Source organism: Lutjanus erythropterus, chromosome 2, assembly GCF_056507025.1.
Source record: "Lutjanus erythropterus isolate fLutEry1 chromosome 2, fLutEry1.hap2, whole genome shotgun sequence".
Classification (NCBI taxonomy): Eukaryota; Metazoa; Chordata; class Actinopteri; order Lutjaniformes; family Lutjanidae; genus Lutjanus; species Lutjanus erythropterus.
Window position 1 is genome coordinate 3,469,918 of NC_139318.1, and position 25,805 is coordinate 3,495,722.

At 39.4% G+C, this 25,805-nt stretch overlaps 1 protein-coding gene across 6 annotated transcripts in view; it reads left to right on the forward strand.

The window, feature by feature from the left end:
- nfasca (neurofascin homolog (chicken) a) overlaps nucleotides 1-25,805 on the forward strand; it is an 86,565-nt gene that overhangs the window by 39,959 nt on the left and 20,801 nt on the right. For 3 of the 6 annotated variants that reach the window (XM_084726254.1, XM_084726279.1, XM_084726271.1), the window contains 8 exons: nucleotides 1,291-1,488; nucleotides 1,817-1,887; nucleotides 3,240-3,462; nucleotides 4,698-4,813; nucleotides 4,962-5,172; nucleotides 7,069-7,191; nucleotides 7,303-7,476; nucleotides 25,623-25,751. In XM_084726254.1, coding sequence (XP_084582380.1) covers nucleotides 1,291-1,488; nucleotides 1,817-1,887; nucleotides 3,240-3,462; nucleotides 4,698-4,813; nucleotides 4,962-5,172; nucleotides 7,069-7,191; nucleotides 7,303-7,476; nucleotides 25,623-25,751 — 1,245 coding nt within the window. Of the gene's footprint in view, nucleotides 1-1,290; nucleotides 1,489-1,816; nucleotides 1,888-3,239; nucleotides 3,463-4,697; nucleotides 4,814-4,961; nucleotides 5,173-7,068; nucleotides 7,192-7,302; nucleotides 7,477-10,390; nucleotides 10,418-15,136; nucleotides 16,086-16,937; nucleotides 17,061-22,638; nucleotides 22,789-25,622; nucleotides 25,752-25,805 lie in introns of those variants that run through there. The other 3 variants (XM_084726291.1, XM_084726282.1, XM_084726263.1) reach the window with 2 other exon arrangements.

Genomic DNA, 25,805 nt, shown 5'->3' on the forward strand with positions numbered 1-25,805 from the left:
AATGATAATTATAATCTGTATTTAGAGGAAGGTTTGTAAAATTAATGCGTTAGGGTCATTAAACAGAGTAAAGAGGAGACGAGGGGAGGAAATGACATTAGACCTGAATACATGAAGCCACACAGAACACACAATTTCAGAGACAGAGTGCAAATTTCAGTTTTCAGTTGGATGCTAGAGCAAGACGTATATTAAAATGATTGCAATGTACAAAATATTACTTCAAACTTGTTGCTACACGCTTGCACTCACATTAAAGGAGAATGGCCACAAAACAGAATACACAAAGGGGTATTTGACTTGGTCTCTAGGGCAGGAGTGTTAGACTCAAATTCATCTGGAGCCACTTGATGGTTGCACTCAAAGTGCTGGTTGTAAATGTAAGACCATATAAATGTATTTACTTGTTATCATATTACATTACTGGTTTCAATTATAAATTAATAATTAATAACTAGCTCTGAAAGCAGAAGCCTAGGATAAATAATGGCAAGCAGACATTCAAAAATACAGCTATTATTATTTTACTGAGATAAGATAAACTTTTTTACATTCACATGTTACAGCGGCTCAAAATATACAGGTAGAAAATGGAGTGACTGACAATAGAATTCTATATAAGATAAAATAGAAAAAAAATAAATCATTCAAAAATATAAAGTACTAAATGTGACAAAACTGTACACTCCAGACTATATAGAGTACACCTTATACTGATATATGGAAATGTTTAGATATACTGTATGGACAAATAAATGGATAACTATAAGATAATTGTCTACAAGTTGTAGTAAGCACATGGTGTGTAGCATTGTAATTAAAAAACACAATGTAAACACAATGTTGCCTTGTAAGCTAGATGCTTTCAGTGTGCACATAATAAGAACAGGATGCATTCTGGGACACCATACTTCTGTAATGCAGCATTGAATTGTATTACAGAAATTCTGTTCTGTGCCAGCTCTCTCGGGCCTCATAAAATGAGGTGCTTGCCTGGATTCAGCCTGCAGGGTTTGAGTCTGACACGTGTGATCTATGGTGTCAACCCACAGCATTAACTTGTAAGAATACAATGTCAAAATCACCTGTTCTCCTTGTGGGATATGCAGAGGAGGAATGAAGTGGGAGTTTGTCCATAAAGAAATTTCAAATTCACCTGACATCAGTGGATCCTGGTACGTTGGCTCACCATCCTTGGATTGGACTGTTGAAACATACAGACAGACTGACACTCAAAAATCTACATCCACCTTCCTTATCTTTTCTCAAGCCGGCTGTGTGTCTCTGCAGACTTCCTGGTCCAGTTCGAGGAGGACCGCTGGGAGCCGGGCAGGTGGCAGAACCTGTCCACTTACAGCGGGGACCTCAACTCAGTCATCCTGCAGCTCGCCCCCTTCGTCAACTACCAGTTCAGAGTCATCGCCATCAACACAGTGGGCCAGAGCGAGCCCAGCCGGCCCTCGCCACGATACAAGACGAGCGGAGCTGGTGAGAAGCAGCAGCAGCACATATTCATCTGAAATCATCTGTGTTTTTAATGATTGATAATGATGTATTTAGATTGAAGTTTTTACACTTTTTGTATTGTTTTGTCAGCCTACTGATTTTGTCAGTCTTTCAGAATAAGCAGGAGAACATATTCTAGAAGCTACAAGCCAGAGAGCTTCAAGCATAAATCTGTACCTCTGTACCTCTGTATCTGTGGACCTGTGAACCTGTGGACCTGTGGACCTGTGGACCTGTGGACCTGTGGACCTGTGGCTGTGTTGGAGCTGATGCTGTTTGATCTAAGTGCATTTCTTTATGTTAAATCCAGCTCCTGATGCCATTCCCAGAGGTCTGCGAGGATGGGGCTCCAAAAAGGACAACATGGAGATCACTTGGGAGGTAAGACTTGTACAAGGCAAAATATTACACCCACCCTGCAAGTAAAGTTCAGTGTCTATTACACATGATACATTAATAGTAATACTGTACACATTTTTTCACACTTTTCTATAAAACATTCTGAAATTACATTGATTGAGTATAAAGTCTGTTATCTGAAGAGAGTGACTGTGGCCATACTGAAACATGGAAATTATTTTTCAGTCTCTTAGAAAGATTGGAAAATTTTAAAGCTTTATGATTTAAGAAACTGATTTGGGGCCTAATAGTTTTACAAATATGGCTTTCATAAAAGTGTCCCTTTGGCTCTGTCAGTCAGGCTGAGACTGCTGTAGCACTGGGCACTCTGAACAGAATCAAACATGACAATATTTTTGACACAATATCTCCACTGATATTTATCAGTGTTGCAACAATATTATAGGGATGACTACTGGTGCCTTCACAAAATATTATACAATGGGATTTTTGATAGAATGATTAAGTGTTTAAAGACAAATAATAGAACAGCAGCACAGTCTGGAAAATTCAGAAAACTCCATCACTTTACTGAAATGCAGCCCTATAACAACTTTTATGGCAACTTAGAACAAAGTTTATAGAGTATTATATGTGATGGACCTAATATATTTTAATTTCAGCATTCATAATGTTTTATAGCTCCATGCTGAAAGTGTTTGAAAGAGGAATCCTGAGTTACACACTCCATTATAACTACCATAATTTAGCCAGTTAAAAAGACACATAGAGAATTGCTGCAACGTGTCATGACATAAATTCTAAGTTTCTGATCATATAAACATCAGTGATATGCTATAGCATGACTTCATGAGCTTTAAGTAAATAAAACTTCATATGGTTATGAGGAATCATATGTTTATGAGGCATTATTTCATTCCAAAAACTTAGAAGTTATAATCTGTTATGATGCATTAGAGCAGGTCTCTTAATGTGTCTTATAACTGGCTTAAGTTGTAGTTATAATGTGCTGTATAACTCAGGACTCAGATTCTTCAAACACTATTGTCACTTCAGCATGAAGCTATAAGGCATTATGAATTATGCTAACTAACTTATAATACTTTATAAACATTATTCTAACTTGTCCTACATGATTATAAATCTATATGAAGAGTTTTATAAAGCTGTATAAATACATTCTTAAGAATGTGCTTTTAATGCATTATAGACATGACCTTCATAGACAGTGTTAACAAAACTAGACTACTGTTTGAGAAAAGTTAAAACTTTTAAGAAGATTTCAAGATGGAGACATTCCTCCTAAACAAAGTGAGTGTGTCTCTTTTCAGTGAGCGTGTGTTCACTTTTTGTTTTTTGTTTTCTCTTCCCAGCCCCTGCTGGACCTGGAGAGACACGGCCCAAACCTGCACTACAGCGTGTGGTGGAGACGGAAGGACGCGGGGGAGGAGTGGAGTAACGTGACCACAGTGGGATCCAAACATGTCGTCCACAACACAGAAACCTATGTGCCTTACGAGATCAAAATCCAGGCCAGGAATGACTTTGGAACAGGACCTGAGTCCAATGTGATCATTGGATACTCTGGAGAGGACAGTGAGTGGATACACTGTAGATATCAGGATGTGGAAATCAATACCGACATTGATTTTATGACATAAGCTGAGAGATCTTTTGTGTTGATGAAAACTCAGATCCTCACAGTGTCATCAGTGGATCATTTCTCTCTTTAAGCCATTAGTGTGATCAGAGTTGGGAGAGTTACTTTAAAATGTATTCTGATACAGTTACTAATTACCTGCTAAACATGTAGTCAGTAACATAATCCGTGATAAGTATTAAAGTAATGTAACTTGATTATTTCCTGTTACTTTTGGATCATCTCAGTACTAAACATTGTGAAATTATTTAGCCTAATATAATGTTTTGTGTGGTTATGTTTATTAATTGCTTGTCCAGCTATTCCTTCCTTTCTTATGTGTGAAAGCACATTTAGTTTAAAAGCAGTATTTATGCACATTTAAATAGATTTTTTAAAGGGACAGTACAAAAACACATATTTTTTTCTGGCCTGTAGCACTGTTTATCCATCTGTACTGTTTTGGTGTGAGTTGCCAAGTCATGGAAGTCTTGGCCATAAAGATTTCTGCTTTCTCTCCACAATATTAGATCTAGATGACACTAGTCCTGTGGCAATCAAAGAGCCAAAATACTACATTTGTAAAAGTCAACAGTAATATCTCTTTACAGAAATCATGATCCAGTTTCTCAAAATAATCCACAGACCTTGTTGTGAGTAGTTTCATGTAGGAACTACTTTCTTTTTGCAGTAGAATCTGCCGGAACTACTGTTTTTCTACTGGGAATGATGTAGTTCCTACATGAAACTGCTCACAACAAGACCTGTGGATTATCTTGAGTAATCAGGTCATGATTTTTGTAAAGAGACACTGGTTTCAAATTTTTTAAATGTATTTTTTGGTGCTTTGGTCACCACAAGCTGAGTGACATTTAGTCCCATTATACTGGAGAGAAGGTAGACATCTCTATAGCTGATATCTCCAAAACTCTGCAACTCACACCAAAACTATCCAGATGGATAAACAACACTACAGACCAGAGAAAAAGTGTGTATTTTTGATTTTAGGGTAGACTGTCGCTTTTTGTCTTTTTTCTGTAACTGCATGGAATACAGTATCCTAACAAGCCATTAGTCCCTTCGCCTGACTGCGATGCATTGAGAACACCTCAGAGGGAATTTGTTGTTATTCCTGTAGAAACAGAGCTGAACCTTCCCTGTTCACACATACTGTGTCCCTTCATGTGTTCAGAGCCCACAGACGCTCCCACTGACCTGCGAGTGTCAAAGATCAACAGCAGCAAGGCCACCATCCACTGGAAACCTGTTGACCTGAACTCTGTGCAGGGAGAGTTCAAGGAGTACAGAGTGAGTCTGTCTCTATTTTTGTCATGAGAACCAACTGCAGAGTTGTTCTTAAAATAGACTCCCATTCTCTAATTTCTTTTGTTTAATCTCCTCTCCCTCCTCTGCACATCTTACCCGTTAACCCTCTCCTTCCCCGTCTACCTCCCAGCTGTACTACTGGCGAGAGTCCAGTCGGGTTCCGGGTCTGGTGGTCAATAAGGAGAAGAAGACCACAGGTTTCTACACCACCGTGGCCGAGCCGTCAGGCCTCGTCACCGACCTGGTGCCCTACTCTGTGTACAAGATGTTCATGGTTGTGGCCAACAGCCGCTTTGAGAGTCCGCCCAGCAACACGGTGGAGTTCACCACCAAGGAGGGAGGTGAGGACACAAACATCCTGACATCTTCTGTAGTTTCACAGAAGTGTTTGGACCTAAAGGTAGAACAGACATCCATGAGATTCTCACAAGCACACTTTTTATTCTGTAGAGCCAAAGACTGTATCAAAAAATTATCCATGACAGCACTTAAGTTTTAAATGAGACATTTTGAATCCAGTATTGGGGTTTACATACAGCAGGTTGTTACAGGTTGTGGAAATCTTTGAAAATTTTACTGTAGTGTTTTCAAGGTTTGAAAAGTGCTTGGATTTTGGATAAAGTGCTTTAAACTGCTTGAAATTGTAATTGCATTGCTTTCGCAATATGTGAAATCTGAGCATTTGGTTATTAATCCAAACAGAATTAAACTTGTCACAATGTCAAATCTTTCCTGTAACAATTACTTTCATTGTCCATTAATCTGTATATCATTCTCTAAATTAAGCAATGAGTTGTTTGTTCCATAGTGTCAGAAAATATTGAAAAATGTTGAGTAGTGTTTCCCAAAGTCATTCAAAGCCATATCTCAATTTGTCCACAACTCAAAGCTATTCAGTTTACTGTCAGAGAGGAGTAAAGAAACCAGAAAATATTCATATTTAAAAAGCTGAAACTAGAGAACTTTGACTTTCTTTTCTAAAAAAAATTACTCACACAATTATTGAAATAGTTGTCAATTAATTCAATAATCAATTAATAACCAATTAAAGGATTAATTGTTGCAGCTCTAGCAGGATGCTAAGTGTACTTACAGACTCCCTTGTAGAATTCTGTCATGAAATGCCTGAAAATTGCTTGAATTTGACTTCAGAAAAGGTGTAGAAACCCTGAGCATATTGTTGTGTCAACACTCATTTTTATTCATATGAAAGAATCATAAAATTATATTAATGTACATTCACAGGTGTAAAACAGATGATGAGTAAGGGATAATATACAGAGAGAGGGTTGTTATCTGGAAGGGTGGTGCAGGAGGCCGATTCAAAGCAGAGGGGTCTTAAATCACCCTGAAGGGGTTTACTAACAATAATGACCTGCTTATTGTACCTTATACCACTTATTACACAGCTACACGACACAAAGTATTGATGTATATGTTATTTTATTGATCCTCCAGAGTCTAAAATCAGAACTGCATACACAGTGACACTGCTGTTCAGAAATAAGACTTAGGAATGCCATAACTGACCAATCAAAATCAAGCATTTAACAAATCTGTGTAATAAAAGGTGTAAGTATTGTATTTTGAGATTGGAACAGTATCTAAAATAACCAACTTAAAAGTTAGAAAAATATTGTTGTTATTTTGTGAGGAGAAAACGTGTATATACTAAATAAAAAAAACAAAATAATGGGAACATAACTCAGAAAAGGCTTTCTATTTTTGTCATCCTCGTCTTCCTAAACCTCTCCTGTTTCTCTGCTCATTAAATGAACAGTGTGTAAGTAGAGGTCAGGAACTTCTTTGTGCAAAATGTGAGATATGAGGGTTGCCAGATTGTCTTACATTGTGGGTATCTACCCTTTAAGACATATTTTATCCTTTCCAAATGAAATGTACTGGTTCGATCATGGAGCCATGTAATGAAAGAGGGACATTCCATGACATAAGTGGCTTTGTTTTTTTCTTGAGGCATTACAGTGAAACAGGAAATGAAGCAAACAGCAACACTCAGAATAATTTAAATGGAGCTATTTTAATAATCCTCACTTTAGAGTCAAAATTAACTTTTGAGACCATAATGTCTTGTAAGGAGAAAGATGATCTATTGGAGAGTTTTTGGAGCCGACATCTCGTGGCCATCAGTGCTACTGCATTATAATAATTAGAAATAATTTTCTATCTACTCATCTGTCTGTGTGATTATGTGTGTGTATCTGTGTGTGTGATTGTAGTGCCAGATGCTCCGAGGTTCTTTAGGATAAACCGTAGAGGTTTTGACACCCTGTACCTTGAATGGGACAAACCTCTGGAGCCCAATGGCATTCTGATTGGATACCAGTTAAAGTACCAAACAGGTGAGCTGCTCTGATTTGTCAAACACAAAGTATTCACACATGGATACAAACTTTCAAACCGTTAGACATTCTGTGATGTGTGTGTTTGTGTTTGTTTGTGTGTGTGTGTAGTGAATGGCTCTAAGGCAGGCCGTGTCCAGTTGGAGACTTTCCTTCCCAATGTGACAGACTTCACCCTCCGCCTGCCGGACCGATCGACCCGCTACAGGTTCCACCTGTCAGCGCTCTCGCAGGTGGGAGCAGGGGAGGTGTTTCTCGAGGAGTCGCCACACTTCACCAATGAAGGTGAGCGTTTCTACATGTGATCATTTGTTTGCTTCTAAAAATATGTTATTCTCTTTGAGGACGAAGGTGCATCTGAAACACTAAAAACCCAAGATTTACAATGTAGACAGTTCACTAGAGGTGAGCTGTGAATTGAGACAAAAGAAGTCACCTTGACTGAATGAAACTAGAAATGTTTGCAACCATTTTTCTTATATATTTTCTTAGCCTGATGTACTGTCATATATAAAGTCTTTGTCATAGAGCTGCATTGTTGTCTAAAAATGATTAAAACATCAATATGTCTTCCCATTTAAAGGTCCAGTGTGTCAGATTTAGAGGGATTTATTGGCAGATATTGAATATAATATTCATAAGTAGGTTTTTATTAGTGTATGATCAGCTGAAATTGTCTTTGTTACCTTAAAGTGAGCCCTTTATATTTACAGAGGGTCCTCTTCCACAGAGGTCGCCATTTTGCACAGCTGACAGTGGCCAACAATGGACAAACCAAACACTGGCTCTAGATACCATGTTTTGTGGTTTGTTTTGAGTGTCATGGCCACTGTAGTCACTCCTACATGCTTGACAAGGAGATGAGATATTTGCAGTCTAGCTCACAGCTAGATGCCACTAAATCCTACACACTGGTCCTTTAACCTGAACCCACTGTTGTTTCTTACACTTTGTTACCTTGTTAAACAGGTGGCAAGCTAACTCACAGATGTTAACAGGCAAACACTAGCTGCTGTTGCCCACCACCTAATGTTAGATTTGATTCGTTAACAACAACAAACGCAGCATTATTGATACTTGAAGCTTGTAAAATAGATCATCAAGTTAATATCTGAGCTAGTTTATCACGTGATTGACCCCTTGTCTAGACCACAAACATCATGTCAGCATCAAGCTCGAAGGAAGACCTCATTTATGCTACACTGAAATGTCTGTCTGTGTAGGCTCCGTATTTTCTGTGCATTTCAAAGCATCCAGCAGCCAATGAGCAGCCAAACCTTCTGTGTAATATGCAGTTTTGCTTTGATATGTGTTAATATTTCTGATCTATTTTCCATCAGCCAGGGCCAGTGGCTGCAGACAGAGCAGACAGGTGTTGGCAATCAGAGTGGAGGGATTAAAGTTCAGCAGTAAGGTGGCTAGTGGCAGTAAATGTACAGTTTGCCCACAAAAATACTGCAGAAAAGGTCCAAGAAGTCCCCGTGTCTTGCAGAGGAGAGTGAGCTGATCTATGGCTGTGGAGCACACTCTGCTTTGCCTGGTTTTCAAATTGTGAATAAAATTTGTTTCAAAAGCCTTTTTACTGAGCACCAATCTATGGTTTATACATGCATTATTAAAAAAAAAAACGCTTCAGGTCGCGTGAACGCCCATCTGATGCAGCTGAGATGCATGGAGCTGGTGCAGACAGCTGCACTGATAATAATGAAAGCGTCTCTGTTGCATGAGACATGCGAGTGAAAAACACGTCAGACTTGTTTGCGGTCGAGACAGGGGGTCAGACAGTGTGTCTAGCATTCTGAATCCCAATTGGGCAAAGGACAGTGAACCTTCACTCTGCTGCTTTTTGTCGTTTACTGCATAATTACACCACTTCCAGCCCTTTTCGCTGCATGGGAACTAGGTTGGTTCGCTAGTGTGACTACATTGTGAGAGTCTGGTTTTGTGAGTCACAGGAACCTGTGTGTGTGTGAGACAGTACGGAGACATACAGACCCAGACACAGGGCTCTTTGTGAGGATATCAGATGGAGAAAGAACTGTCTTTCTCTGATGGACAACATTATCGCCACCACACACACACACACACACACACACACACACACACACACATACACACACATGGACCCACAGCAGATGAAGATCACTGACTCTCTTGGTGCTCATGTTAACAACTTTCACATACATTTGAGGTACAGCAATGTGTTGATATTCGACTTTCACCTAACAGGTTGTTTTAGCACGACAAGTGTCAGAATTCCAGAACTACTAGAACGGCCATAAGTGGTCATTTTGACCTTTGACTTCCAAACTTTATTATCTCTCATGATAAATACCAGACATTTATTCTGTTAGTTTATCTTTTAAAAAATGAATTACCACCAAAATGTGAATTTGTTAAAATGTATTTCTATATTTATCAATATGCTGCCATTACATTTAGTAAACTGTAATGATTGCATATATTCACAGCTGTATTTTTCTACTGATAATAATAATCATCAGTGATCACAAATTTTAGATCAGTCTAGAATTACTCAGGGTGAGAAACAGTTGAATGTATTTTATACGATTGTAATAAGTACTTTGTTTCAAAATTTGAAAACTTCAACACAGAAGTTCAGTAAGTTATAGGTGCTGAGACAAAAAGTGTAACCAATGTCCCTGGTCTCCCCTACTTTATTTTCAATTGAGTCTAATTAGTTAATTATTTGTATTTTAATGTCGGGAAATTAGAACCCAAGGCCGCTTGTGAAGTTTTATTGTCAAAAACAATTATAGCAACCAAGATGCATCTCCAGCTTTTAAAAAGTAACAACATAATAGTGGCAATTTCCATGTGGTCAGTATGACCACCTGTGGCTGAATTAGATAAAAGTGATCATATTGTTATTTTATTTATTCATCTATTTATTTATTTATTGGCTTTTTTTTTGTAATTTATATAAAAAACATGTTAAAGTTATTGCGCATATAAATTTGAAAACGGCCAAAATGTCTGCCTTCTAGTGTTAAAGGGTTGTTTCAGTTACATTCAGAACCCTTGTAGTGGTTTGTAGCCATGCTGGACAGACTGCATGGTCAGAACCATTAGTGCTGAGTGAATATCTGTTGAACTGACCTTCCAGCCGCTGTCGTTGTTGTTGTCCCTCTTATACCTCTCCTCTCTCTCCTGTCTCCCCTTCTCTTTTTGTTGGCAGAGAACTTTACTGACGCTACAGGTCTAGGTAATGGGGAATGAGAAGCACAGCGTGTCTGCCTGTCGCCTTGTCCCAACCCCATCCTCCATGTCTGTCTCTATATCTGTTCATTTTAACATAAAGCAGCAGTGCAGTCCACCGTCATTACATTGTCCACTAAAGTGCAGTTCTTCCACCCTCTGTCTGAACAAGTTTTAACCCCACTGGGTTCAGATATCACACCCTTGTGGAGTGAACAGAGGTCTTCCAGCTCTCACATTAAAAAATGCAGTTATATTTTACATAATCAGTAAATTATCTGTATATATACCTAAAGACTTACAGTATGTTTACATGTACAAGACTTGCATGTGGTAGACTGCAGGAAGCTGTTCCACGACCTGATATTCAATATGCACAAGCAGGTTAACAAAACCAAGGCACTGAAATTGGTTTTGTCAGTGGCCAGTTTCTTTCTATCATGGAACAATCCGTGATCCATGGTCCTGCAAACACAATAGTGAGTGGCAGATCCTCTAAAACAAGAGTTAACACCACAGTGACCATGATGAAGAAACTAGTAATGATTTCTAAAAGTGCAAAAGATTTGACAGAACAGTCCTAACGTTTTGATTCCACCGTGCATGGCCACCAGAGATGATCACAGCCATTCCACATGATGCCTGTGATTCCACCAGAGGTGCAGCAGTGCATTTCAGAGGCGCTCTCCAGTCTGCTCCACTTCAAATGTGTGGCGACTCTCGTGCTGCACAGATCAGATCATATTGAGCAGGAAGTCAGACACAGGGACAGCATAGAGCAGCCATTCAATTTTCAAAATAAAACAACTTGTGTAGATTCAGACTGCACATCTCTGTAAAAAAAACACCAAAAAAGAGAAACAAATTAACTGTGTAGCCTATTTATCCATGGCAGAAGCACAGAACCAAGGAAGAGTGATTTTCAAAATGAAACAACCTGTGCAGAGTCAAACTGCTGAATGTAAGAAGACACCCCCCACCAGAAAGAAATAATTTACAGCTGAAGGTTTTGAAAAAGATTTGTTTATGTCAGCAATTTACAATCATTCATGTATTGTTTTCAGTTTAGATCAGTTTAAACTCATCTAAAAATGTCATAATGACATTTATCATAAATATCTGTTACAAGGTAATTAGCCCTTAAGGAAGAGTTTTCTTATTGTTCAAGCAACTGTCCCAACCCCCAAATCATTACATTTCTAATGATATGAAATAGATAAATGGTCTAAAGCTTTAAGTGAAAACAGACCAGTCTGTGTTTTTGCTATTGGACTGAACTGCTGTCTATGCTGTTTTTCTTTCTCTTGTCATCTGTCCATCTGCCCGTCTGCCTCCACTCATCTCTCCCTTTGTATGTAAAGCTGCTGTTTGGCTGCTGCTGTGTGCTGTCAGGGATTGAACAAGACCTTTAACCTCTGATGTCTGAGCCAATCCCTGATGGCGCACCTTTACAATCTCACAGCATCACTGCTTCTTCCTGTCTGCCACAAGGGACAAGTTAGCCCCATGTAGCAACTTGTGCTTCTAAAGTTTTTCACTCATTGTCACTGGACACAATGTCATGATGACGCTGCTGTTCTGACTGGGAGTGTGTGTGTGTGATGGGAGGAGACGCACGTCCTTGCATCAGAATGTCAGAACGGGGGAAACATTATGATGAGTGATGCAACTTGATGAGTGTGCTGGGGATGACATCAGCAGTTGGCTTATGCACTCACTCACTGGCCTGATCGTCTTTGCTTCTGAGCTTTTTTCAAAAGTCATGTCACTCTGCCATCTTTATCTATCGCATCTGTTCACCTGCTCAGTTGTACACACAGTACTGGGGATGACAGGTAAGGTGGCTTGTAGCTTTGGTCTGAACAGGACTACCTAACTGGGCTGAACTGACTCCTGAACATACTGACGTTTCCATCATCCTGTCCTACTTTCTTTCTCCCTTGCACGGTTGTTTCAGGGCATGTTTGGCATCCGGCCCGGTGATAACAAGCATGCTGACTGGGGTTTGGGGTTGTTGAATTGAGGGGAATGTTTGGGGCGGGTGCACCAGTAGTGGGACCGTTCACTGGAGATGACCTCAAGTTCCAGGTACAGTAAGACTGAACAACATTTCAAGTGGAAATCAGTGGAAAAGGATGTGCTGGTTCCCAACCTGAGGAGGACCTGACCCCCACCAGGTGGCAGCATAGTGTCACGAAAGTCACAAAAGATTAGGACTGGGTGTCTGCAGCTTTTCAACACCAGTGCCACTGTGATAGCAGACTTTTGCTACAAATACCAAAAAAAAAAAACAAAAACAAAAAAAAACAATGTTGATACCTGCCTTGAGGGATTTGAACATCTTTGTCTCTCAAAACCAGTTCAATTAAAAAATAAAGCTTATCTTCTTAAATCCATTATTTTGATATTTTAGAATTATTTGAGACTAAATTTCCTTTTGTCTAAAACAGTATAACAGTTCAATTGATCAGGCTGCTGTGGGCCAGACACAAATGATATAAGGTCCTAATAATGGACAAATCTCTAATAATGGAATGGACAGAAGGGTTGTATATAGGGCATTTCTACTGTTTATTACCCTTCTGATTTACCATGTGATGAATATTTTGTTGGCAATGTCCAAAACCGGATGTTTTACAGTGTACCATGCATACAGGTTACAACAATAGTAGCAGCAAAAGTAGAACAACATAAACAACATGGATGTACAGAAATGAGTGAATAAAGTTACAGCTGAATGTAAAAGATACAGTTCATTATCATTACCAATGAACACAGCACTGACCCCTTTCAAAATAAAGGCCTGATAATGGGTTAATGTTAAGCAACATGCTATTAACTGTCTTTGTGAGTTTTTTAATTTTTGGTATTTCCATGATGGCCTTGCCGGCCACATGAAACCTTTCAGTGACCCACATCTGGCCACATTTTGCCCAGGTATGATCTAATCAAACAATAAGTAAAAAAACACCTGAAAAGAATTGATACCAGCTATCAGTATGTCATTTTCTGATTCTCTGACACATCACTGACATGTTTTGGTCAGTGCTGAAAAAGAATCTGTGTCTGAGCACACAACTGCTGCCACAACTGCTCCAACATTTTCAAGCAAACCAAAAATACTTTTAAAAAAGATAAAAAGCTTACCCTACAAGTGATGGCTGAGTATCGAAAAAAGGAAAACGAAAACGAGTAACAGAGCAGTGAACGATGGAAAAAAAGGAAGGTTAACACTACCCCTGAGGTATCTGTGAAGGGGGTCTGTATTACATGAGATCTTTTAGAAAAATGGTCAAGTAACTTTATCTCACACCAGAAATTTAGGACTACATTTCCCTAAGGTCTGGATACTTTTGACACCTGATTAAAGTAAAAGAATGATCAGAGAGATCTTGGCTTTTAGTTCCTACTATGGGAAAAATGCTGGATCCTACATTTACCATAATGTAAGTATGCAACTGTTAGTGTCTTTGGCCCACACAGATTTATAATTAAAGATTTGTAGTCTTCAAGGGTGCTTTCACATCTGATCTCTTTGGGTCAGTTATAAAAAAAACCCTGGTGCGTTTGCCAGGTTTGTACAGTTCATTTGGGCTGGTGTGAAAGCTGTCAATAGAACCCTGGTGCGGACCAAACAGTCGGGCCAAGACTGCTTGAAAAAGGTGGTCTTGGTCCGCTTTTAAACAAACTCTGGTGCAGTTCTTTTGTGAGGTGAAAGCAAAGGAACCAACCACAGGATTTTATGATAGCAGATATGTGATTTTGGCTTGATAACTACTATTAAAACAATCTGGTAGTGAAATCTGTTCAGGGAGTGATCTTATGATTGATCTGATCCCACAGTATTAAGCCCCGAATCATTACTGAACATGATGCCTCGTTTTTGTCTTGCCTCAGCCTGTTAGTCTATATTTATAACATTTGCATGCTAAAAAATAGAAAGGATGCTTATAATCAGTTATTGCACATAAAGAACATAAATATGCATATCAGAAGCAAGAAAGTGCTGCATAAACTTCTGCACCACGCTGATGATGCAGGATGACAGTCACCGAAACTGTCCAATCAGAGTCTGACCTGTCAGTCTGTATAACGTTTAACTGAACAGGAACTGTACCACAACTAAATTCCCCCTCATCAGGATCAAATGAACCCAACTACAGGTGTGAAAGCACCCTAAATCCAAGTTAACCCCAGATTTACATCATCATCAGCATCATCAGTCAAATTTTTGTGGCTCTGTCCTGCCAGAGAAGGCATGATCTAATTATTTTCACAGGTTGAGCAGCACTTTTCACAATGAGTTAACTGATTTTTATTTGTAAAACCAGTTGAGACCCTTGATGAAATAAAAATAAGGTCACTAGTTTGGCGTTTTCCAACCCTGGCTCTTAAGAAGTACGGTATGTTCTCAAATAAACCCAGTGACAGTAATGTTGTAATGTCAGCATTTGTCCTCTTGGTGGCAGTGACATCTAAATCTCTGCAGGACAGTGATGAAGTGTGCGTGGATCCCAACAGAGATGAAGTGGGAAACACTCAAATGAACAGTGTGATGGTGTATTGACTCATGGTGATTTGGTCAGGTGTTTGATGTGCTGCTTGTGTGTTTCAGCTCATGGCTTCATTGAATTTTCTCCTGTGTGTGTCAGTGTGTGTCTAGCTGTGAGATGTTCCTGCTGCCACATCTTTAACCCTTTGCTCTCTCCCACCTCCTCCCCTGTAGTCGAGCTTACCGATGCCTCCCTGGCTTCAGCCTTCTCTCCTACTCCTCCTCCTCTTGCTCCTCTTCCTCCTACCACCATCGCTCCTACAACCATTAGTACCTCAGCTGCTACCACCACTCCAACCACCACCACCACTCCAACTACGCCTCCTACTACAACTACTACTACTACTCCTTCTACAACCACTACAACTGAGGCGACTACTACCACCACACGTCCTGTGCTGGTCACCGTCAAGCGTACTGATCAAGTGTTGGGTACACACTGCTGTCCCACTGTGGTGTTTTACTGTCTTTCTAGTGTTTTAGTTGACCATGAAAGGCACTTCATGGATATCAAAAATTGCTTTCTCCCACCTGACGAAACAGGAAACTATATCAGGGCTGCATTCCGATAAGCTGTGCTGTACCCACTGTACAAAAAGTGGGGAATTACTTCAGAATATTGGGATGCAGCCAAGCAATTATCCTACTGGTCAGGAAGTGAGAATCCAAACTTTTTAATAAATGAATTTTGATAACTGTAAAGTTCTGAGTACCCTTCAACACTTTAGAGTGATGAGGGTTTCCTTTTTAAAAAGATGAGGATTGTAATATTGGCAGAGTTCACTATTTTCTTTGCTCTTTAGCTTCAATTAGCATTGGAGTCCACTCTAAACCAGAAGTGAACATTAGGACTGTCGTGGTGATGGAATTTCCTGTGTGGTAATTTAGGTTGGCTCATAAGGATAGTATACCACATCAGTACCATTCTTTTCTTTGTTCCAGTAACACTAACGTAACGTTATTTGCAGATCCCACCTCACTGCCCAGCCAGCAACTTTTTGGTCTAATCAAGCAAGCTACTGAGTGCAAAAAGAGCCAAACATAGGCAACTACACTGCCCCCAAGTGCTAAGAAAAGTGGAGGCCAGCCCAACTTTGATTTGTAGTGTTAAATGTCAGTTTCTGGCTTTGTCTCCCATTGAAATAATTTGTAGCCCTATGCTTTGTCACAGGCAGGCTGAACATGCCATAATGCAGCTCGTGTTACACTGTAAACTTTCACAAAAAGCAACATGAAAAATCAGTTCCAGCATCCAACCTGCTCTCATTTTAAGTTGGCTTCAAATGAGACTCAGGGTTGACTGTGCCACAATATTACAACATTAGTCAAACATTAGCTTAGCCTGTGGTTGTAGCTACAATATGCTACAGCATGTTAATGCTGAGTTCACCAGGATAATGTATGAAATACACACTACAACAACACAAAGCATGGCAAAACATGTAGTTTCTAGTTTGAAAACAGGTCACGGACAGCCAGTATCAATCTGTCATTGAATTTTAACTGTTACTGGCCCTCATAGTACATGTTCAGTATTTTGAAGCATTGATCCGTCATTTAACACACATACAAGTGGAAAACAAGAAGAGCCCAGCCTCTTGGAAGAAGAAGAAATATGAACACAGTGGTTCTTGTGGTTGTGGTTGTCAGTAGTGTAGTATTTGGTAATTGCGGTCATTGCGACAGCCCTAATAAACATTGCAGCTAAGTGTTTCATGAATTGAAAATTCCTCTGGATTTTTCTCATGAGTGAATTTTCTGTCCATGAACATATTAAATTTCCTTCTGATTCTGAGTGGACCCCATCAAAACACTCATTCTTATAGGATGACTCCCTTTATGCTAGCACCATGCATAGGTCTAAATGAAGCCCTGTGTGTGGTTGTTATAACTGTGCCCTCTCTGCCCCTTGCCCCTGACCTTTAACCCTTTACCCCTGACCCCAACCCCACCCCCTCCCCCACTCCTTGTGTAGTGGCCTCTGGGTTGGATATCTGGAATCTGACGGTGGAGCCTAACAGTAACTACGCTAACGTCAGCTGGACACACAACTTCCCGCCTGGCAGCAGCGAGTTTGTGCTAGAGTTCACACTGGACAGTAAGAAACCTGACCAAGCCCAGCTTGAGCTATCCAAACCTAAAACTTGATGTGATCATAAGAGAGTAAAACAACCACAGTGGTGATATATTAATGGTTTTACAATGATGGTCATGTTAATGGAGAGCAGCCGTTTACTGATGAGATGAGCAAGTAAGAACAAAATAATCATGTTTGAACAAAGTGAGTCTAGAACAGAGAAGGAAATGGGATGAAAGAAGAGAAAGGAAACATGAGGACAAGAATAAAAGACAAAAGTATTTTTTAAAGTAAGTTTTTAAATAAAGCAGAACATATATCTATGTATCTCACCAGAGATGACTTTCACTTCAGTAGCAGCTGCTGCTTTGTTGGCCTACTGTTTCTTTTCTTTTTTTTTTATAGCCCTTTTTTGGTAAGAATGTGATATTTGGATCTAACGGCTGACATCTCAATCTGAACTTTGTTAAAATAGCAGAAGGTACAACATACCACAGTCTGTGTCTGTCTGTCTGTCTGTCTGTCTGTCTGTCTGTCTAGCGCTCTTTCTATCTCTCTCTGGTCTTTACATGTTGGAAAATGTTGATCATGATCATGTCACTCCTAACTCTCTGTGCACCATCACGAACATGCTGCCTGGCTTTGAATGGCTCTTGTTGGACCGGCGCTGTGAATGGGCTGTTTGGCTTGCTGTCGCTGAACTGCTGTTTGAATGTGTCACTTTTTCGGGCATCCACGCTTCCATAATCACTTGCTTTTGCTCTGAAATGGGTGTTAAGCTCTCTTGAAGCCTGCTTTTATAAAACGCATCATCCCTCCTTTTCTGGAACCCTAGAGCTGTTTGACATTGGCTGGTCTGGCGCTTGCAGGCTCTTTCTTATTGCTTTCTACCAATTCAACAGTCTGTGATCTTTGATCAAGGACGGAAAGAGGGGAGGATGTATTTTTCATGTACTTGGGCAGTGGCTTTAATTCTTAATGATGTCTGAATGTGAATAGAAAGAGAAATGGAGAGAGGGAGGGAGGACAGGGGGGATGATGAGACTGATCTAATGGTCTCCACCCCTCCCACCACATCCCCTCTTCTCCAAGGTCAAATCTGAAAGCTTTGACTCTAAGGAAGAGTGGCAGGAAGCACCTGACACTCCTCCACCACCCATAATCATCCCTTCATCCTCCCCCTGTCTCCCTGACTGTGACTCAGGAGTCTGTGCATGTCTCTCAGAGGAGGGTTTAGGTGAAGGATGATACTTTGGTGGCATCAGAGAGGAAAAGTGGGGATACTTGTCAAGAAAAAGGAAACAAGAAACTTTGCAACTTTACATATATATTCTATATTACAACTTTTTCTTACTAAGTTCATTTGCAATGACTTGACGTCTTTAAATAACCTGCTTTATGCAGTAAAAGTGAGAGGATGAGCTGCTTAAATTTAATCCCAAGTGTAACCAAAGTTGTTTAAACTTTACTACATAGCCAGTCTTTCAGCCCGCGCTCACTCCAAAATCATTTAATACAGCAGCTCGGTCAGTGCCCCAGTGCTTCAAACTATGATGCCATGCTGTCATCATTTCTATTTGTTTTATGTTATGTTCTGATGTGCTGTCAATGTCAGGTGATGCAGAATAAAGAGCAAAAAATCTGTATATGGAGAAGAGAGTACTTATATAGCCCAATATGACCAATCAGAATTTGCCTCAGGCAGCTTTACAATTCATACAGTGTGCAACACCCTCTGTCCTTTATACCAGTGTTTACCAAACCTTTTTTTTTTCTGGGTACCCACTTTTTAAAACAAGCCAAGACATTGTGACCCAATTCACAATAAACCTTATCAATGTTCTGAGTTAATTAGTGCATAAATGAACATTTCTAACAATTTTAACTGCCATTTCCATATCACCTTACATTATTTTGACACATTATTGAAAACATATGTGCACTGTAGCACTGTAGAAATGAGAAATACATGTATTTAGGCTGAGTTAATGCTGTATATGCTTTATAAAACTGTACTGCAGATATAAATCTTAAATTTGTAGAATTTCTTCCATAATCTTTTATTTATGTGGGGACCCAAATGAAATCTCCTGTGTCCCACCTGTGGGTGCCGACCCTGTCTCTGGGAATGACTGCTTTAGACCGTCGACTGTGTTAAAAAAAACAAAAAACTCCTTTTAAATGGGAAATTAAAGAAACCTCAGGGAAAGCCATGGAGGAGCAATAGATGTTGCATTACCAAGCACAGGACTTTCACTCAGGAGACTGAGGTTTGTGTTTGTGTTAAAACGAGTCAGTGACTTCTTTTTAAGACATCAGGCAAGTACGTCTTAACGTTAATTTCATCAGTTATGTACGGAACTTATGTATGTAACATGATCTTTTCCTAAACCTAACCACATAGTTATTGTTGCCTTACTTTGAAAGTCTACCCAGATGTTGCGTATTTATTATTGCTGTGGGCAGTTTAAAACATAGGGACACTGACCAAACTGCAGTATTGTTGGGAGTGACACCTTGTTGGTATTTTCACACACATTAAATGATATGAACACTTTTCATTTTGGTGTGAGTTGCAGAGTTTTGGAGATATCGGCCATGGAGATGTCAGCTTTCTCTCCAATATAATGGCATGAAATGGCATTCGGCTTGTGGTGCTCAAAAAATACATTTGAACTCAACAGCAATGTCTCTTTTCAGAAATCATGACCCAGTTACTCAAGATAATCCACAGACCTTGTGAGCAATTTTATGTAGGAACTATTTTCTTTCTACCGAAGTACACCCGCCAATGTTATCACTATGTAGAAGGAAGTGTGCATCTACTTATGGACAAGAGACTCTTGTCATGACATTAATGACATTCTCCTCATTAGTTCTACTGAACTAGCTAGTGCAATGATACAGTTGGTGGGTGTAATTCTGTATCTTTGAAATCTCCAATACTCACACCAAAACAATCTAGATGGTCACTACAGATAAGAGAAGAAATATGTATTTTTGTTTTGCGGCTGAACTGTCCTTTTAACACAAAGTGAACACTTGCTCCACATTTATCTGCTGTCTTGATGAATCCAGGACAAAGTACATTTCCACAACCCTAATTCTTTGCTATGACAACAGTCATGTCATACTTGACAATGTTTTTTTTTTTTGTTAAGCTGCCATAAATTGAAGTAAACATTTGCTGTACATACTGTATATCTCACATTCAATCCATCCAGCAGCTCAAAGGTCATAATCCTTCATGTTCCAGGTGTGCTTTCCATGTTAAACATCTATATTCAATGTTCAGTGAGTTTTGATGACATGATTCTGAACGTGTACTGATGGAATTAATGCTGTGGAAATGTATATTAGGTCACACTTAACACGTCACGATTAGAATACAGGTAACTACACCCCTACTCAATGTTTTTACCCGACCATTAATTGATCGCCAGCTTTTATTTCAAGAACTTAATTTGCTTACCAGGAAATGATGAGGCAGCATATTCTATGAAACATGAAACAGCTGAGTGGAAAAGAAGTTAACTGTTACATTAGTTATCACCCAGCTTCTGTCAAGATTTGCTGAATAATTGTAACCAGGTTACTTTACAAATTATGGAGATTGGGCTTTAAAATTCACAGTCACAGTCGGATCCAAACACAGAGGAATGAGGCCACATTAATCATTTCCATCCACTGCAATTCTTCACTTTCCACAAAATGTTTTAGAAGGATTAGGTAGGCAAAAAAAGCAACATTCAGGATTGATCAGGTAACGTTTTTGGTCTGAAAAAATCTATAATCTCAGTGAGGAATTTAGAAGATGTGAATCTTTTTGCATTAACCTGAAAACAAAGATCACTGTGTTGTACTAATACTAATCAGCAGCCTTGGCCTCTATCAAAGAATTAACAGGACTGGCATGTCTTCTCTTGTGTCTGCATTAGATGTTTCGTTTGGCTGGTTTAAGGACTGGTATTAATAGCATGGCTTTGGAATGTCTGTTGGATGGCATCAACCTTGTGAACCGGTTGATAGCATGGTGCATGATGTCACCACCTCGTGCTGCCCTTTCCTCTCACTGCAACCTCTCAGAGTCATGCTCATAGCTCGGCCATGTCATGACCGACACGTCTTTCCACCAGAAAGATGCAGGTTGTTTTTCGCTGTGTTTTGACCTCATGGAGATAAGTGTGGGCCTGTGAATAATTGAGACAAACAATGCTTTGCCACCTTAGACCCTGGTGTTACCTAAGAACAAAGAAAGTATGTAATGGTCCATTTCAGTTCTTGAAATGAACAGTTCACGGAGCAGTTCAGTTGTGTCAAACCATACACAGTAGAATAATTAGTGGACAGAACCACTGTGATGTCACCAATCGGTTTGTGGACTACTGTTTTGAAGCCTTGAGTTTGCAGGTCTTGGTTTTTTGTAACTAGAGCAAGTGCAGTACCATTGAAAACATGCATCTGGTTTTGGCTTATCCATTCAGCAGGAAATAATGACAGCCTGCCTGGTCACAATTTTCCTCTTATTACAGCTTAACAGTTACTAAATTATGTTTCTGAAAACTTTTTTAAAACAAGAAATAGACCATGTAGTCTTGTTCCATGTTTAATCGGCACTGCTTCGTTTTGCAGTTTGATCTGATTTTCAAGAGTCTCTGTTGGAAACTGGAAACACAATGGCAGCCAGCTAATCTCAATCTTTCTCATATTACAACTAAACAGTACACTAAATTATGTTTCTGAAAACATTTGAGGTGAGAGATAGGCAATTAATTAACAGAATTTTGATCCATTATTGGACCAGAACTGCCTAGTTTGATCTGAGTTAGGGGAGTGCTGTGTGCTGCACTGGATAGACTTATCAATTCTGCAGCCCCACCCTAAAGCATACCCGGCTTAAGCGTCTGTTTTACTCTAAATGGGACTGTAATTAAAAAAAAAGAGAACATTATTCTGTACAGAAGAAGACTTAAAACTAGTGATTGAGAGCACAGACTCCTTAGGAAACTGTTTACTGAGATCATAAATCAAGTGCGAAGTAGGGTAGTTTTCTCATAAGACTCCATACAATCTGACTTTTTTTGCAACCAGCAACCAACCCCTGCTGGCCATTAAAAAAAGTGCAGGTTTGGGGCATTTGCTTCACTTTTCAGACCTGGAAGCTCCGTCCACTTATTGTACTGTCTATGTGTGAGACTTTGATGTAATTTCCCTGAAGGAACACCTGCTCTTTGTGCCTCTTTACTCATTTATAGATGAGTTTTCTCTGGACAATTACACCCTGGAGAAAAAAATGTAGCCATAAAATAACCCAGAATGTGTCAGCTGAACTTAACTTCAAAGGGCTGCAGCTCATACATTAACTATACTGGCAAAGTATTACATCATGTGTATGTTTCTGTACTGTAAAGAGGCTTGGACAGGGTGGGCACTGCATTGTTATCAGTCTCAATTCACTTCAGTGACCCTGCTATCACTTAGAGGAAACTCCCTTCAAAGCATCGTGATGCTGTGACTTTTGCTAGTGAGCACAGCCGTTTCTGTGGAACCAAGGCCACACCCTCTGGAGTGTGATTGGCCCCTTTCTTGTGTCTCCAAGGCGACAAGACGGTGAAAGTTATACCGGTGAGACAGCAGCCCCCCATTACAGTGGCGGATCTGATCGCAGGTGCCAAGTACCATCTGAGGGTTTACTCCCATGAACTCAACAGCATCAGCAGCAAATCTGTCACCTTTAAGACCAAAGCAGGTGAGACCCCACCTGGCCAGGTGGAACTGGGGTTCCAGCCAGGTGGGCTACTCTGGGTGCAAGTCTGTCAGTAGTTGTATCTCCGGTAACTCAGTCAAAGCTGGGTGAGTTTGTTCTTTAATACTATGCATGTTCTTCCAAAGTTAAACTCAAGTCAGTTGCTACTCTATATCTTGGATGACTTCAACTTGGGTGTCTTTATGAGCAGGATCTAATTTATGAATGGAAGTAAAAGTGGCATTTTTGTGAGATGGAACTTCTACATTCAGACTTCCTGTGACAGCTGACATGTCCCACTTGTCAAGGGTAGAACATACAAAATGCTATAAGTATAATAAACTGTTGAACTATTTTTACAGAAGCTGTAAGACTAGACCAAAGCAAACTGTACTCACTAAAGCTGTGTTTCCATCGCAGGAACTTATGAGATCCAGCAGGAATTGGAAACATGTCATCATTGTTGTATAGTCACATGCAAAAATGACATGTAAAAACACCCTTTGATATATCACAAGTCAGTGGACTAATTTTCCTTAGCAGGTTTTTAGACCGTGGTGGAAACACAACCCACAATGGCCTGAAGAAACCTTTTAGTTCTTAAAAAGTAGTTCCTGGGCTAAAGGTACTGGGTACTTTTGGTGGAAACACAGCTTAATGTTTTACATAATGATAAATATTTTGATTAAAGTTAAATTGATTTAGTTACAGTTGTTTAAAAGCTTTGTGAATATATTAGGTCACATTTGTGGTCCTATCTCAATTAACCTGAACAACCTGGGTTTTTGGGTTTGTTTGTTTTTTCACTTTTTCACCTTGTTAAAGGTCCAGTGTGTAAGATTTATGGAGCTCTATTGGCAGAATAGTGCAAAAATGGAAAATAATATTCCAAACCAAAACAAACACTGGCTTGATCCCTTTTGCATTTTCCATGAGTTTTGTGGCCACTCTAGGCTGGAAGCAGAGGGGGAGGCAAGTGGTATTTAGTTGTTTGTAAACCTCGCTGCTAGATTCCACTAAATCCTAAACACTAGTCCTTTAAATATGTAGCAAGCCAAAGATGTTAACAAGCAAACACTAGCTGTTACTCCCCACTACCTAACGGTATATAAAGTAGGATGCATTATCAACGACAACAAAGGCTGCTAATGATCTCACCAGGCTAGTTTGCTAATTAGCTGTGGGAGTTCAACAATAGCAAACCTATTAAGTTAGCACAATAGAAATTATGGCATCTGTCAGTCTGTAAGTTAATATTTATGTACATACATTTGTAAATCACTCATTCTTGAAAATTAAGACAAAACTGTACTTGAGGGGGTTTTGGTTTTTGCTCTTCACTTATGTTGTAAAATATATTTTAAAAGCTCAAACTTTTGGCTATTAAACCTCCTATTGATTAAATTCTTAATTGAATATATACATCAATACCATCAGATGGAAAAATCTGACAGTCTTACAAAGTTGACAAAAAGTTCCATTTTTTCATTTGACAGCATAGTCATTTTTTAAAGAGTTTTTTAAGAGTTCTCATAATGTTAATCAAAATAGACATTTTTAAATCATAATTCTTATTTAAGTTGACATGTTATGGTTGAGACACATCTGATAGAAATATAATTTCATGAAGTTGGAAGTGAGACAGGTGTCCTCAGGGTATAGCTAAGTCTTTTTATACCTGATTGAATTATGTTTTGTAGAAATCTGAGAGAGTTGATGGAAATCTGGGACACAACTTTAAAGGGCCAACATTTTAATTTAATAACTCTATTTTAAAACACAGATGATTATAACAGCACATTTTTAGACCCACGTTATCAGTAGGTATTGCTCTCACCCAAAAAATCAACTCATTAGGTTGTTTTTATGATTATCCCAATATTCAAGAATGTGTGAAATACAGAACAGCAACAGCGAGTGAGGACAGAATGGTGAGTTTAATGTATGTTGTTGAGATTCTGGAGGATTATATTGGAGCGAGCAGTAACAATCCTGAACCTGACCTGAAACTGAAGGCTCAGACTTAACTGAGTGAGCTCCATTACTCCATTAGCTTACTGGTTTAAGAGACAGTTCCTGTGAAAGTGATGCTGTAATTGATTTAGCCATGGTTATGTATATTTGAAATCTTGCACTCTGAATGCTAAAATGTTGTAGATGTATCAGTTACTGCACACATCATAAATTTAACAATGCTAATTCCATACAGGCAGGTTGGTGATTGTTACACTGCAGGTTCAGAAAATACATGTTGGTATTAAAAGATATTATTGTGTAATCACTGTTGGCCTCTAAACTAGCCACTGCTACATGAGCTAAAGACTGTTTCAGCTAGCTCGCTATTAGGACAATGGAAGTTTCCTGTGTGGCTCTGATGACACAGTAACAACACTGTTCTGCATAGAAAGAATTTAATTAAATACTAGAAATGTTACTGTCATTATTTAATATAAAAACAAATGCAGAGGTAGAATTTGTGGCAGACTTTGTGTTCTTTCAGGTTGTATTGAAATCGGTATAGGTGTATTGGCATTAGCAATTATTTTCACACCACAAACCTCCGTTTCCCACACGACTCTGATTAAAATTCACACAGTGTGTAATGGAAAAGAAGTCAAACACCTTATTGTTATGAATGGGATCCCCTGTACAACATCATCCTGGATATGTGCTCGAGGGCAAATAATGAGATGTCGGTTCTGGGTTGTTGACTTGGGCTGAACGCTGGGATGAGAACAGATTGTCTGATGTGTTGATAGTTGTGACTCACTGTGTTTCCACTCTTCTCTCTCCTCTTCTGTCCCGCCCTCTATGTGTGTGTGTGTGTGTGTCTCCAGCCTACATGGACCAGGTAGACATTGCCACTCAAGGCTGGTTCATTGGCCTGATGTGTGCCATCGCCCTCATCATACTCATCCTCCTCATCGTCTGCTTCATCAAGAGGAGTCGTGGGGGCAAATACCCAGGTAAGGCCTGACACTGCTGGCTTCATAGCCATCAGAGGATCGATGTTAGCCCCA